At 42.6% G+C, this 16,683-nt stretch overlaps 1 protein-coding gene across 1 annotated transcript in view; it reads left to right on the forward strand.

Annotated features, from left to right (window-relative positions):
- Positions 1-15,225, forward strand: part of sfrp1a (secreted frizzled-related protein 1a) — a 68,540-nt gene extending 53,315 nt beyond the window's left edge. Inside the window, exon 3 of the mRNA XM_061906963.1 lies at positions 9,954-15,225. Coding sequence (XP_061762947.1) covers positions 9,954-10,279 — 326 coding nt within the window. The 3' untranslated portion in view covers positions 10,280-15,225. The remainder of the gene's footprint in view (positions 1-9,953) is intronic.
- The last annotated feature ends 1,458 nt before the right edge of the window (positions 15,226-16,683 follow it).

Here is a 16,683-nt window from a genome sequence, read left to right on the forward strand (position 1 = left end):
ACTGTGAAACTCCTCAATGTCTCCGGTATCCTGATGATTATCCTTTTTCCCAAACACCAAATCCAATTTACTGGAAACAGATTTACAGCTCGTCCCGCTCCAGACTTTGTTCCCATCGCAATTTATCTCTCCACGCTCCAGGTTTTGTGGAACTTAATTGCCTCGAAAACTCCCCACGCCCTTCAACGAAATAACTCCTCTGCTTTGGACACTTGACTTTGTTGTCTTTGCCAAACTTCCACTGGCTGTTCTCGTGAAACAGGAGTGATCACGTACGCCTTTTTGCTCTTCTTCCGAATGGCAAACAGCACACGTTTTTTTTTTGGTTTTATGGCCGCCCGAGCTGAAGGTCAGATGAAGAAAGTCAGTCATGTTATATCTGTTTCATGTCTGTTCATTTTATGGGGGGGAGGGGGTGTAAAAGAGAAACCGCCCCCAAATTTAAATATGCCAACATTCAGTAAACTACCACAAAGTGCGGCATAGCTCGGTTGGTAGAGTGGCCGTGCCAGCAACTTGGGGGTTGCAGGTTCGATTCCCACTTCCGCCATCCTAGTCACTGCCGTTGTGTCCTTGGGCAAGACACTTTACCCACCTGCTCCCAGTGCCCACCCACACTGGTTTAAATGTAACTTAGATATTGGGTTTCACTATGTAACGCGCTTTGAGTCACTAGAGAAAAGCGCTACATAAATATACATCACTTCAAAGGTAACATTTACCTTTTTAACAATTAAAAGTATGTTTTTTTTCTTCGTTCCCTTATGTCTGATTAGAATGATTACAATCATTTCAATTTAAAGGGATAAAATAAACAAAAATTAATGTGACTGTGTGAAAAGGGCTTCGGTGTTTGAGCCTGTAAATCAGAGTTGAGCAAATATTTTGAATTGGGGGGCCACATTGAGAGAAAAACATTTCCGCAATGTGTGTCGTTCCGCTTTTCCTCCCTACAGCAACACGGCGGTCAGCGGATAATAGCCGGGAAAGTACCTGGATAGCGAGCGCAAAAAAGTGACGGCTCCCGGAGTGTCTGGGGGGACAATGTGTATGTGTGTATAAATAATATATAAACATTTAGCTGTAAAAATCTGCTGTACGGTATGTGTTTGGGTCCCCTTTTTTTTTCAGGAACACTAATACCAAAAGTCACAATGTCCCATAGTGTCACGACCATGGGGTTCATGTTTTGTTTGTTTTTTTTGGACATTCAGTTCTTGCTTTTGCACTTCCTTGTTTTCTTTGTTACCATGCCAACTCATTGCACCTTGCCCTCATGTCACGCCCCTGTCCTCAGTTCTTGCACCTGTTTTCAATCATCCTAGCTATTATTTTAACCGGAATTTGCCTGGAAGTTGGGCTGGCAACTTTTCATTATCCCTCAACCTCATTCATGCCATGCCATGCTGTTTATTCCCTCCTACTCTTGTCAAGTTTTTGGTTTTGTTATGTCACAGTTGTTTAGTTTTGTTTTCAGTAGTCAAGTTTGTTCTCCGCCATTGTGCGCGCCATTTGTTTGCCTTTTATGAGTTATAGTGTTAAAAATAAGATGTACCTTCATTCACCCCTTGCCCGTGCCAATTTTCCGTTGCGTTGGAAAACAAACTATCCCACAGTCCAAGTCCTGACACATAGAGCAGTGGTTCTCAACCTTTTTTCAGTGATGTACCCCCTGTGAATATTTTTTTTAATTCAAGTACCCCCTAATCAGAGCAAAGCATTTTTTGGTTGGAAAAAAAGAGATAAAGAAGTAAAATACAGCACTATGTCATCAGTTTCTGATTTATTAAATGTTGTGCAAAATATTGCTCATTTGTAGTGGTCTTTTTTTAACTATTTGGAAAAAAACATATACAAATAACTATAAACTTGTTGAAAATAAACAAGTGATTCAATTATAAATAAAGATTTCTACACATAGAAGTAATCATCAACTTAAAGTGCCCTCTTTGGGGATTGTAATAGAGATCCATCTGGATTCATCAACTTAATTCAAAGGATTTCTTCACAAAAAAAGAAATCTTTAACATCAACATTTATGGAACATGTCCACAAAAACACCCAGCTGTCAACACATATTTGTAGTTCCGCTTTTCCTCCTTTCAACAACACGGCGGTCGGCGGGTAATAGCCGGGAAAGTACCAGGATAGTGAGCGCAAAAAAGTTACGGCTCCCGGAGTGTTATCCGGCGTCATATAGAAATATATCTAGTGTTCATCGTGTGAGGCAATGCAAATTAAACAATAAAATAAACAAATAACGTGTTACGTTTGCGCGGCATCGTGGATGCGCGGGGAGTGTCGCCTCTCGATGCGCAGGATCACAGCAGGCAGGAATGAAGGTATGAACAGCCTTTTAATATGAAGTTACAAAAGAACACTGGTACAAAAGAGCAAATCAAAGGCGTGTCTGAGCACAGAAAACTAAATGCTAATATACACAGAAGACAGAGTTCGAAGTCCATAAAGCGCGAGCCAAGCGCGCGGAGGCAAGCTACATTTAGCAAGCAGAAAAATAATCAGAGACCACTCACGTAACGGTTGCAGGTGCAAACAAACTGGCGAGAGCGAACTAGGTAGCAGAGGGGCTTAAATACAGAAAACATAATTACAAACCGGTGTGTGAATGAGCCATGCAGGAGGAGCAAATAAGTTGTCATGGTGATGAATGTAAATAAGGAAGTGCGCTAACAAACGGGATCGGTAGAGTCCAAAACATGATCAAAACATAGTAGGACAATACAAAAAAGACAAACATGCTAGAGATGTGTGATCCGGAAGCCGGATCACAACATTACCCCCCCCTTAAGGGGCAGATCCCAGATGCCCCCAAAAAACTGCAATAAAGAGAACCCCCTCCCAAAACCAGAAAGTTCACAAACGAAGGGAGGGCGGAAGGAGTCCACGCTGGAGGGTCGCCAGATCGCATGTCCCCGAATCCACCGAGGACACATCATGTGGCGGCGGCGGGTGGAACGCTGCTGCCGAAAAAGTTTTGGCGGGCGACCTCGAAAAGGCCACATTAGTGGCCGCCTCGCAGGATGAGGTGCCCGGCGAGGCGGACGACCCGGGCACGGCCACATCCGTGGCCGACATGGAGGAGGGAGTATCTGGCGAGGAGGATGACCTCGCAGAGGCCACGCCCGTGGTCGACGTGGTGGACGACGCCTCAGCACCGAAATCCCAGCAGGCTTGGAAGCAGCAGACGAGGGTGCGGGTGCTGCAGCCGCAGGAGTCGTCGGAGGCGGCCTGGGAGCCGCAGGAGTCGTCGGAGGCGGCCTGGGAGCCGCAGGAGTCGTCGGAGGCGGCCTGGGAGCCGCAGGAGTCGTCGGAGGCGGCCTGGGAGCCGCAGGAGTCGTCGGAGGCGGCCTGGGAGCCGCAGGAGTCGTCGGAGGCGGCCTGGGAGCCGCAGGAGTCGTCGGAGGCGCTGGTGTGGGCTCCAGCCCCGTCGTCGACGCTGGTGTGGGCTCCAGCCCCGTCGTCGGCGGTGCTTGGCGGTGCTTGGCGGCGCGGAGCTGGCACCGGTGCTTGGCGGCACGGAGCTGGCACCGGTACCTGTCGTGGTGCTGGTACCGGAGTGGGCTCCAGCCTTGGAGTTTGTGCTGGTGTGAGAACCAGACTGGGAGCAGGTGTCGGCTTCAGCCGAGGAGCAGGTGTCGGCTTCAGCCGAGGAGCAGGTGTCGGCTTCAGCCGAGGAGCAGGTGTCGGCTTCAGCCGAGGAGCAGGTGTCGGCTTCAGCTGAGGAGCAGGTGTCGGCTTCAGCCGAGGAGCAGGCACAGGGGTCTGCCGAGGAGCAGGCACAGGGGTCTGCCGAGGAGAACTAGGGGACTGGCTGTGAGCAGGACTAGGACTATGATGAGTGATAAGACAAACACTAGGACTCGGGCAAGGACTTGAGAGAGGACCAGGACTTACAATCACACTAGTGCTTTGAGAAGGGCTTGGGCAACGACCAGGACTTACAGTCATACCAGGGCTTGGGCAAGAACTAGGACAAACGGTCAAACTAGGGCTTGGGCAAGGACTGGGACTAACAATCAAACTGGTGCTCGGGCAAGGACTAGGACAAAGACTAGGACTTACAGTAACACTGGGGCTCGGACAAGAACTTGGGTAAGGACTAGGGTTCGGACTAAGACCACGAGGGGAATCAGTACTAATATTACAAAGGCAAGAAACCAGACTCGGGACCGGACTCGAAACAGGACTCGGACTACGGATCAGTCTACGAGTGGAACTAGGACTACGACGACTACGAGAAAGACTAGGACTACAACTAGAATCAGAACGGAAACTCGGACCAGGACTTGGACTACGACTCAGTCTACAAGTCGGTCTACGAGTAGGACTAGAGCATGGGCTACGAAGAAGGCTGGGACTCGAACTCTGAGAGAGACTGTGACTAAAACTAGAACTAGGGCACGGACGGAACACAGGTGGAGGAGGTCTAAGAGGGCGTGACTTGACCGGGGAGAACACCGGTGGAGGAGGTCTAGGAGGCCGTAGTGGCTTAACAGGTTTAACAGGGGTGAACACCGGTGGTGGAGGTCTAGGAGGCTTAGTAGTAATACTGGCCCTCCCCTCAAGACCCGGATTCCAGACGGGGCCCAGTTGGACAGAGGCTGACCGTAAGGGCGGGCGGTGGGAGGTTTGGAGGAGGGCAGGCTCCTCCCCTCTAAAATGTTCAAAATCCTCACTAAATGAGGTGGAAAAAGGCACGGATTCAGGCGGAGAACGAGACTTGAGAGGGGGGGAAGCGGGTATGGGGGGTGAAGACTGACTAGAGTCATAGTAGTGGCGGAAAATGTCCTGGTAATAATTAATTATATTATTAAAGTCATTGTTGGGGGTGTGACTGGGCTTGGATGTGCTACAATTATCCTTGAAAATTTTCTTATATAAAATTAGGTCCTTGGGTGGAATGGGAGAAAGTTCATCTTCAAAAAACTCCTCGTCACTAAGGTCAAAAAAATGTGCAGAGGAATCCACTAAGGTGTTAACGGTGACGTCATAGGGGGGCGTGAACGGAGTGACGTCACTGTGAGTGACAGGGAAGGCGGAAGATGGTGGGATGCTAATGGGAATAGCAACATGGTGACTGGGAACGGGAGAAGTGAACAAAGTACCAACCCGTAGAGAAGAGTCCTGGGTTGGAGCGGAGGAGTACTTGGTCGGGTATGCTGCTTGTCGGGAACGGTGTCCTGGAGGATCCAGCGCGAGGTGACGCGTTTCTGCTCGCCAGTTTCTGTTACGTTTGCGCGGCATCGTGGATGCGCGGGGAGTGTCGCCTCTCGATGCGCAGGATCACAGCAGGCAGGAATGAAGGTATGAACAGCCTTTTAATATGAAGTTACAAAAGAACACTGGTACAAAAGAGCAAATCAAAGGCGTGTCTGAGCACAGAAAACTAAATGCTAATATACACAGAAGACAGAGTTCGAAGTCCATAAAGCGCGAGCCAAGCGCGCGGAGGCAAGCTACATTTAGCAAGCAGAAAAATAATCAGAGACCACTCACGTAACGGTTGCAGGTGCAAACAAACTGGCGAGAGCGAACTAGGTAGCAGAGGGGCTTAAATACAGAAAACATAATTACAAACCGGTGTGTGAATGAGCCATGCAGGAGGAGCAAATAAGTTGTCATGGTGATGAATGTAAATAAGGAAGTGCGCTAACAAACGGGATCGGTAGAGTCCAAAACATGATCAAAACATAGTAGGACAATACAAAAAAGACAAACATGCTAGAGATGTGTGATCCGGAAGCCGGATCACAACATAACGGTTTGAATTGGTCCAGGTTATCGGGGACTGTTATTACTGACGGACAGGTGTCGCGGTGTTACTGCAGTCGGGAACGTAAGAAAAGTCTCGTCTCCATGGCAACGTCTCTGTCGCTTTCACTCAATTGCCGCTTTTCCACTAATGCAGGGGTAGGCAACCCAGAACGTTGAAAGAGCCATTTTGGACCCAAATAACACAACGCCGTCAAGCGCCATTCATATAAAACTTGCGTGCCGCGCTAACTTTAAACTTTTATATTAAGGTGGGGGCCACCAAATAACGTGTCACGGGCCGCAATTGGCCCACGGGCTGCGTGTCTGAGACCCCTGTGTCAAAGGTTTCAAAATAATGATGTAGAACGTCTGAAGGCCGATTGAAAATCTTAACAGGCCGAATGTGGCCCGCGAACCGTATTTTGCATAGGTTTGCTATAACAGGTGTATTCTGTGCTAAAAACGCTTTTTATTCGCTCAAAAGATGAAAGCATCAAGCAGCGCAGTGCAAATAAACTTCAGCATGTCCAAGGATTACCAGAACAAAGTATTTCTCTCCACAAAGGTGTTCAGGGTTGGGCCAGACCTCATGAACACTAAGCCTGGCAGAGAGATTGTGACAGAGGATAAGAGTCCTAATCCTAACCATGTGCACTACTAATACTCACACTTCTTCATCAACAATCTCATTTGTCACACTAATTGACCGTTTCTATTTAAAAATAATGATAGCGACTTGTCCAGGGTGTACCCCGCCTTCCGCCCGATTGTAGCTGAGATAGGCGCCAGCGCCCCCCGCGACCCCGAAGGGGAATAAGTGGTAGAAAATGGATGGATGGATAATATTATAACTTTAAAATTAACCAGGCTTTTTTTATTGTCTGTCACAAGTCAATGGTTCATCATGGTTGATCCAGAATTGTTGTCAGCCATGTGACTAAATATACAAACCCCGTTTCCATATGAGTTGGGAAATTGTGTTAGATGTAAATATAAACGGAATACAATGATTTGCAAATCATTTTCAACCCATATTCCATTATAATCACTACAAAGACAAGATATTTGATCTCGGGCGTTTCTGGATGTTGTTGATAAATGGCTTTCGCTCTGCATAGTAGAGCTTTAACTTGCACTAATATATGTAGCGACAAAATATATTTAGTGACAGTGGTTTTCTGAAGTGTTCCTGAGCCCATGTGGTGATATCCTTTAGAGATTGATGTCGGTTTTTGATACAGTGCCATCTGAGGGATCGAAGGTCACGGTCTTTCAATGTTGATTTCCGGCCATGCCGCTTACATGGAGTGATTTCTCCTGATTCTTTGAACCTTTTGATGATATTATGGACCGTAGATGTTGAAATCCCTAAATTTCTTGCGATTGCACTTTGAGAAAAGTTCTTCTTAAACTGTTTGACTATTTGCTCACGCAGTTGTGGACAAAGGGGTGTACCTCGCCCCATCCTTTCTTGTGAAAGACTGAGCAATTTTTTGGGAAGCTGTTTTTATACCCAATCATGGCACCCACCTGTTCCCAATTAGCCTGCACACCTGTGGGATGTTCCAAATAAGTGTTTGATGAGCAATCCTCAACTTTATCAGTATTTATTGCCACCTTTCCCAACGTATAGCATGTTCTATATGTTATAGTTATTTGAATGACTCTTACCATAATATGTTACGTTAACATACCAGGCACCTTCTCAGTTGGTTATTTAAGCGTCATATAACGTACACTTTTTAAGCCTGTTGTTCACTATTCTTTATTTATTTTAAATTGCCTTTCAAATGTCTATTCTTCGTGTTGGGTTTTATCAAATAAATTTCCCCAAAAATGCGACTTATACTCCAGTGCGACGTGTACCGTATTTCCTTCAATTGCCACAGGGCATATAGTACCCGGCTTGAATTACTGCCGGGTCAAACTCACTTCGTAAAATATTTTGCGCATGCTTAGTATTACCGCCTGGTCAAACTCGTGACGTCACGAGTGACACTTCCCTTGTTATCATTTTCAAAATGGAGGAGGCTGATTTCAATACCGGTAATTTAAAATCGCATAAAGGGAAGAAGATTAAGAGCTATTCAGTAGGATTTAAGGTCCAAGCTTACATCACACTCAAATTTTTACCGCATGCCTTTGGTAAGTGCCAGAGTGAAAAAGCTTTTAAAATAATTAGCGCATGCTTACTTTTACCGCATGTCTTTGGTAAGTGCAGGAGTGAGAAGAGGTTTTAAATAAATTAGCGCCCTGGCGGGGATTCAAGAAAATACGTTATATGTTTTTTTCCTTCTTTATTATGCATTTTCGGCAGGTGCGACTTATACTCCGGAGCGACTTATACTCCGAAAAATACGGTAGTTAATTAATACGTCTCCAAATGGACTTTAAGACAAAATGAATGGGATCATACACAATGTGTTTTCATGGAGTATAGATAGTGCTGCTTCAGTTACAAACACAGAAAGTATCTTATTAAAGCAAACATTTTGGTCACATTTATCATATCATGACATCAATATCATTTTTTTGAAAGTGAATTACTCTCTACTTTTTTTTTTATCATTTTAACTTACAGTATTTTTCGGACTATAAGTCTCAGTTTTTTTCATAGTTTGGCCGGGGCGACTTATGTGTGAAATTATTAACACATTACCGTAAAATATCAAATAATATTATTTAGCTCATTCACGTAAGAGACTAGACGTATAAGATTTCATCAGCAATTAGGAGTGACAGATTGTTCGGTAAAGGTATAGCATGTTCTATATGTTATAGTTATTTGAATGACTCTTACCATAATATGTTAGGTTAACATACCAGGCACCTTCTCAGTTGGTTATTTATGTGTCATATAACATACACTTATTCAGCCTGTTGTTCACTATTCTTTATTTATCGTATTTTCTTGAATTACCCCCGGGGCGCTAATTAATTTAAAACATCTTCTCACTCCGGCACTTGCTAAAGGCATGCGGTAAAAGTAAGCATGCGCTAATCATTTTAAAACCTCTTCTCACTACTGCGCTTACCAAAGGCATGCGGTAAAAGTAAGCATGCGCTAATCATTTGAAAACATTTTCTCACTCCGGCACTTACCAAAGGCATGCGGTAAAAGTAAGCATGCGCTAATCATTTGAAAACATTTTCTCACTCCGGCACTTACCAAAGGCATGCGGTAAAAGTAAGCATGCGCTAATCATTTTAAAACCTCTTCTCACTACTGCGCTTACCAAAGGCATGCGGTAAAAGTAAGCATGCGCCAATCATTTTAAAACCTCTTCTCACTCCGGCACTTACCAAAGGCATGCAGTAAAAATTTGAGTGTGATGTAAGCTTGGTTCTTAAACTCTACTGAATAGCTCTTAATCTTCTTCCCTTTACGCGATTTCAAATTACCGGTATTGAAATCAGCCTCCTCCATTTTGAAAATGATGACAGGGGAAGTGTCACTCTTGACGTCACGAGTTTGACCAGGCGGTAATACTAAGCATGCGCTAGTTATTTTGCGAAGCAGACGCATACTATGTGCCCTGCGGCAATTCAAGGAAATACAGTATTTTAAATTGCCTTTCAAATGTCTATTCTTGGGCTTCACGGTGGCAGAGGGGTTTGTGCGTCTGCCTCACAATACGAAGGTCCTGCAGTCCTGGGTTCAAATCCAGGCTCGGGATCTTTCTGTGTGGAGTTTGCATGTTCTCCCCGTGAATGCGTGGGTTCCCTCCGGGTACTCCGGCTTCCTCCCACTTCCAAAGACATGCACCTGGGGATAGGTTGATTGGCAACACTAAGTTGGCCCTAGTGTGTGAATGTGAGTGTGAATGTTGTCTGTCTATCTGTGTTGGCCCTGCGATGAGGTGGCGACTTGTCCAGGGTGTACCCCGCCTTCCGCCCGATTGTAGCTGAGATAGGCGCCAGCGCCCCCCGCGACCCCGAACGGGAATAAGCGGCAGAAAATGGATGGATGGAGCTCTATTCTTTGTGTTTCCCCCAAAAATGCAACTTATACTCCAGTGCGACTTATATATGTTTTTTTTTTCCTACTTTATTATGCATTTTCGGCAGGTGCGGCTTATACTCCGGAAAATACGTTATTAGAGCATATGAATTCAGTTAATACGGAATCTATACCTCACCTTTTTTTTAACTGTTGCGTATCGTTTCTGTGCTCACAGCCTTCAAGACCAAGATCAAGGAGGTCAAGCGAGAGAACACGGACCGCAAGGTGGTATTTCAGAAGAGGAAGAAGATGCTGAAGGCGGGAAGCTTGAAGAAGAAGGACATGAAAAAGCTGGTGATGTACTTGAAGAACGGCGCGGACTGCCCGTGCCAGCAGCTGGACAACCTGGGGAACCAGTACCTCATCATGGGCCGTAAGGTGGACAAACAGTTCCTGCTCACCGGCATCCACAAGTGGGACAAGAGCAGCAAAGAGTTCAAAAAGGCCATCAAGAAACTGAAGAGCCACAAGTGCCCGGCTTTCGAGAACGTCTTCAAATAAGACCGCCTCTCCCGTTCTTCGGTCTCGCCTCCCTCTTGCATACGAACTTGCACAAACGCCCAAACTTTACTTTTTTTTTTTTATTGTCTTGTTTATAGCGATACAGTACATCTTTGTGTTCACTGGTATCATTTTAACTGTCCTTTTTTTTTTACATTTTACGAGCGATTGATGACGTATTGAAGAGTTAAGTTTCCTTTTTTTTTTTAACCAGCTTTTAAACTGGGGAACTGCACTTTTTTTGGAATTTTCCCAATAGTTCATAATACTTACGAGAGACAAGAAGACTAAAGATTGTTTTTTTTTTCACTATAACATAAAAATCGTCCCGTTTTAGGTGAGTAGCAATGTAGCTAATGGGAACAATCATTTCTACTTCTAAATCACTTTAAAAAAATACATTCAAATACCGCCAACAATATTTAATTTAACCTGTACAATAACCAATCTGTAGCAACATTGTTATTGTAAGAGCAAACACTGAGGAACTCTTTTTCTTGCGTAGTAACACATTTGAAGTTAAAGTACCGATGATTGTCACACTGTCAGGTTCAAACGCTGATGACATCTATTAAACAGACAAGCAGCAAGGAACCATGCAAAGACAGAGTTCAATTTAGCTCATGAGGAGAACGTAGGGAGCTGCACACTTAGCCGCAGTCTCGCCCTACGCTCTATTTACTCAGAGTTCCTTAGTCAATATCACTTAAGCCGCCTCTAAAAGGAGTGGTCACATATATTATGCAAAGGAGTTTCAGTACGCACAGTACGTGACGGAATGTGCTGGGGCCCTTGTGATTTCGCCTTGTCTCTGCTTCGTCTGCGTGCCGTCGTCTTATCTGCGTTCAGGTCCTTGTTGTCCTTAGTTGTTAGCCGGCTAAAACAAAGATAACAAACACCATCACCAATGCCAACCTGTGGGAACTCACTAAACAAGAACCAGTGGGACTGCAAATCGGGAGAAGGAAGTGGAGCTGGATAGGCCACACACTCAGAAAACCCAATAAATCAATCACCAAACAGGCACTAACATGGAACCCACGGGGAAAAAGAAAGAGAGGGAGACCAAGAACAACCTGGAGAAGAAGCAAGGAATAGGAGATGAGGGCTGAGGGGCTGTCTTGGCAACAACTCGACCGAAGGGCACAAGACCGGAATGGATGGAAGGCTTTCGTTGGCGGCCTATGTTCCTCAGTGAAGTTAGGCCACTCCTCAGACAAGCAGTTTTTGTCCTTGCACAGATAGAAAAAAGTACAGCTTAAGCACAATAGCTAATAACTATAGCAACGAACTTTAAGCATACTAAAGTTGTGTGATAATATATATACATGATTATTCTGACAAAATGACATCTATTAAACAGACGAGAAGCAAGAAGTTATGCAGAGACAGAGTGAAATTTTGCTCAATTGAGGAGACATGTTTTTTGGGCTGTATTTTAGTTACAGATCCAAACTACGATCTAAAGTCTAGTGCTTCCTCTATTTATTTGGGAGGTCCCTGGTTACATCACTGAAGCTGTCGCTGAGGGGAAAGCTCCATTTAGACACAATATATGATTATACAAGAAATGCAAATGTATTGACGCTGGTGATATCGCCTTGTCTCTGCTCTGTCTGCCTCACGGCGGTGTTCGGCCTTGGCAATCAGCAGGCCGTTCCTGGACACAGACACTGATACGAGACTGGCTTGCAATCTTTTGGATTGCCAGCTTTGCACGGACAAAGAAAAATACCACTTCGGCACAATTAATAATAACTATGGCAACAGCCCTTAAGCATAAGAGTTGTGTGATTGTATATACATGATTATTCCAACACACACGCACACTAGGTGTGGTGAAATGTGTCCTCTGCATTTGACCCATCCCCTTGCACACCGCCTGGGAGGTGAAGGGAGCAGTGAGCAGTAGCGGCGGCTGCGCCCGGGAATCATTTTGGTGATTTAACCCCCCATTCCAACCCTTGATGCTGAGTGGTAATGGGTCCAATTTTTGTAGTCTTTGGTATGACTCGGCCGGGGTTTGAACTCTAACCACCAGGCCACGCCATGCTCTGGTATTAGCTGTAAAAGCTAACTACAGAAAGAGATAAGCTAGCTTCGGCAACATGAAACACGATTGAGTTTATAATGCACAACACTGTGATAGGACAACAATTTGTACTGCCTGGAAAAACAGGAACAATCGTATTACAGTATCTGTAAAGTATGATGTCATGTTTTGTTTGTACACAGCTAGCTTTACAGCGTATGCACAGTAGTGTACGGTGTTATGATCAATAGTATAGTGACTCACTCGGTGGACAGTTGTCCGTTTGGTCAAGATAGCCGGGAACGTTTCCAGTTGATTTGGGTAAGCACTCCAATAAATCGGCTCAAAATACCTTGGTTCAAAAACTTCCAGATTAGCAGCGTGACCATTTTGCACCGACCTCACTCTCTGGGCTTCCGTCTCCGCCGACGTCTCACCGTCTTCTTCTTGCTCGCTTTTATAGGCAGCGGTTCGTCCTCGGTATATTCAGCTTCAAAAAGATAAGCTTGTGAATCCTTATTTGTCCAAAAATAGTGGTGTTTGATGTCGAGTACTAAGTCTGCAAATCATGCGTGTTTGTTTGTGGAAGTAGGAACGCGCGCTGCTATGGAAACGGAAATATATGCACCCGGCTACTAATTAAAACGACCAAAATACAGTAAATGTTGTACATATTACATATTGTTATGAAAATGTCTGTTACTACATTATATATAGACTGCTTGGCACTCAGCATCAAGGGTTGGAATTGGGGGTTAAATCACCAAAATGATTCCGGGGCGCGGCCACCGCTGCTGCTCACTGCTCCCCTCACCTCCAAAGGGGATGGGTCAAATGCAGAGGACAAATTTCACCACACCTAGTGTGTGTGTGTGTGACAACCATTGCTACTTTAACTTAACTTTTAGGGGCTTTGAAGGCTACAACAGTGACTCCCATTTTGAAGGCAATGTTTTATCACAGAGGTATCCAAAGCGCGGTTTGGGGGCCATTTGCGGCCCGCAGCTAATCGTTTACCGGCCCAACACACATTCTGCAAAAATTGCAAAATTGATAGTATTGCAAAAATTCCAAAAAACATTTAAAAAAAGTGGAATGAGGTGAAATCTAATGAGAAAAAGTGGCTTTTTTTTTCCTTTTGTCTTTTTTTAGTAGATTGGCCGTGTCAGCAACTTGAGGGTTGCAGGTTCGATTCCCGCTTCTGCCATCCTAGTCACTGCCGTTGTGTCCTTGAGCAAGACACTTTACTCACCTGCTCCCAGTGCCTCCCACACTGGTTTAAATGTAACATAGATATTGGGTTTCACTATGTAAAGCGCTTTGAGTCACTAGAGAAAAGCGCTATATAAAATATAATTCACTTCACTTCCCTTTTTTTTTCCATTGCTAAAAAAAAGGACAAAAAAATCTATGTTATAATGAATTCTTACTTAAGTGAAGTGAATTATATTTATATAGCGCTTTTCTCTAGCGATTCAAAGCGCTTTACATAGTGAAACCCAATATCTAAGTTACATTTAAACCAGTGTGGGTGGCACTGGGAGCAGGTGGGTAAAGTGTCTTGCCCAAGGACACAACGGCAGTGACTAGGATGGCACGAGCGGGAATCGAACCTGCAACCTTCAAGTTGCTGGCACGGCCGCTCTACCAACCGAGCTAAACCGCCCCTTACTCAAACATTATCACTTTAAAATGTTTTATGTGGAAAAAATATTGCATATGTTGTGTGGTTGCCATATAAAAACCTCAAAAAAGCATAAAACAAACAATAGTTCAAACTTAAAATCGACAGATATATCGGAAGTTGATCTTGAAATTTAAGTGTTAAAAGTAAAAAAAATTAAATAAAAATGCATCACTTTATGAGTGGGGAACCTTTCGGATCTCAAATATATTTAGTCGGGTTTTATTTAACTTTTCAATAAGATTACTCAAAAATATTAAATAATTAAAATCCTGCATTATTTAATTGCTAAATAAAGGAACTCTCCTGAAGGAATCAATAAAGTACTATCCATCGATCTAAATACTGCATATTTCAGTTTTACTATAAAAAACAAAGTTGTCTTGGACAGAAAAGACATAAAACCTTATTTTTTTTACTTTATATCAACCTCAAGTTGATATAGAGATTTACTGTAAGCATTAAATAAAAAATAAAAATAATAATTTGACTTATTTTTAACATTTTAGTGACTGAGACCCTCTATGCTCCCCAGGAGTCCTAAGGATTAAAAAAAAAAAATCCATATATTTTGTTATGGTTTGAAAATGAAAATTATCAAAATGCCCTATGTGGAAAAAGTTTGGACACCCCTCTTTTATCATCTTTAACCCTCGTTCTTGTCTCTCATGATTGTGAACGATTGGCAAAATTGCAAAAAAAAAATAAGTGCAGTTCCCCTCTTAAGTATGTATCTGAATGTGCACCACATACATCTAGTTAATGCTTTCTCACACTTACTCTACATGTCTGCTCATTTTGCTTGTAGGTATCGGAAATAATTGCTATAAAAATCAATATTATGCTGCAGCCATTGTAGAAGCTTACTCCTATTGTTATTGGCATAAAGCACATTTGAGAACAAATAGAGCAGTTAGTGTGACAAATGAATAAATGCTTCAACAAGAACAGTGTCAGTGTAAGATTTCAGAACCATGCCAGATGTTTCCGAACAATATCTTTGTGATTCTTGGCCAAGCCTAAGAGCAGTATTTACCAACGTGTAATCATGCATTTTGTCCAAATATTGTCCTTTTTCTTTCACCGTGTACTTGCAGTAATCGGTGAAATGAACACTAGGAACTTTAAAATGCAAAATGTTGAATGTTTTGCCGGGTGTTGTTGATCTGTTTGTCGTGACTGGAATGCATATGTGGAATTACACGTTTTACATAAATATGGAAAACTCAACTGTGTTTCGTTTCACTTTTTTTTTAGTAATACGGTGCTTTCCTTCTTTAAGAAAGTTCCCAGTTACATGAAATTATTATTTCGTAATAGAAATATTACAACAGAACATGTTTCTTGGGTAACACTTTAGTATGGGGAACAATGACTCAATTAAGAGTTATTTGGACACTAGGGGAACATTTTCCAAGTAACAACGACTTTATTAAGAGTTATTTGGAAACTAAGGGGACATGTTCTCAGTAACAACGACTTAATTAAGAGTTATTTGGACACTAGGGGAACAAATTCTAAGTAACAATTAATTAAGAGTTATTTGGACAGTAGGGGAACATATTCTAAGTAACAACAAATTAATTACAGTTATTTGGAGACTAGAGGAACATATTTTAAGAAACAATGACTTAGTTAAGAGTTATTTGGACACTAGGGGAACAAATTCTAAGTAACAACTACTTAATTAAGAGTTATTTGGACACTAAGGGAACATATTCTAAGTAACAACAAATAAATTACAGTTATTTGGAGACTAGAGGAACATATTTTAAGTAACAATGACTTAATTAAGACTTATTTGGAGACTAGGGGAACATTTTTTAAGTAACAACTACTTAATTAAGAGTTATTTGGACACTAAGGGAACATATTCTAAGTAAAATGATTTAATTAAGAGTTATTTGGACACCAAGGGAACATATTCTAAGTAAAAACGTCTTAAGAGTTATTTGGACACTAGGGAAACATATTCTAAGTAACAACGACTTAATTAAGAGTTATGTGGACACTAGGGGAATATATTCTAAGCAACAATGACTAATTTGGAGTTATTTGGAGACTAGTAGAACATATTTTAAGTAACAATGACTTAATTAAGAGTTATTTGGACACTAGGGGAACATTTTTTAAGTATTAACGACTTTATTAAGAGTTATTTGGACATTAAGAGAACTTATTTTAAGAAAAAACAACTTAATTAAGAGTTATGTGGACACTAGGGGAACATATTCTAAGTAACAAAAACTTAATAAGGAGTTATTTGGACACTAGGGGAACATATTCTAAGTAACAACAAATTAATTAAGAGTTATTTGGACACTAGGGGAACATATTTCTAAGTAACAATGACTTTAGAGTTATTTGGACACTAGAGGAACATATTGTAAGTAACAACAACTTAATTAATAGTTATTTGGACACTAGGGGAACATATTCTATGTAACAAAGACTTAATTTAGAGTTATTTGGACATTAGGGGAACATATTCTAAGTAACAATGACTTATTGGGAGTTATTTGGACACTAGGGGAACAAAGTCTATGTAACAAAGACTTAATTTTGAGTTATTTGGACACTAGGGGAACATATTTTAAGTAACAATTACTTAATTAAGGGTTATTTGGACACTAGGGGAACATTTTCTAAGTAACAACGGCTTTATTAACAGTTATTTGGAAACTAGGG

The sequence above is a fragment of the Nerophis ophidion genome, linkage group LG07 (genome assembly GCF_033978795.1).
Source record: "Nerophis ophidion isolate RoL-2023_Sa linkage group LG07, RoL_Noph_v1.0, whole genome shotgun sequence".
Taxonomy (NCBI): Eukaryota; Metazoa; Chordata; class Actinopteri; order Syngnathiformes; family Syngnathidae; genus Nerophis; species Nerophis ophidion.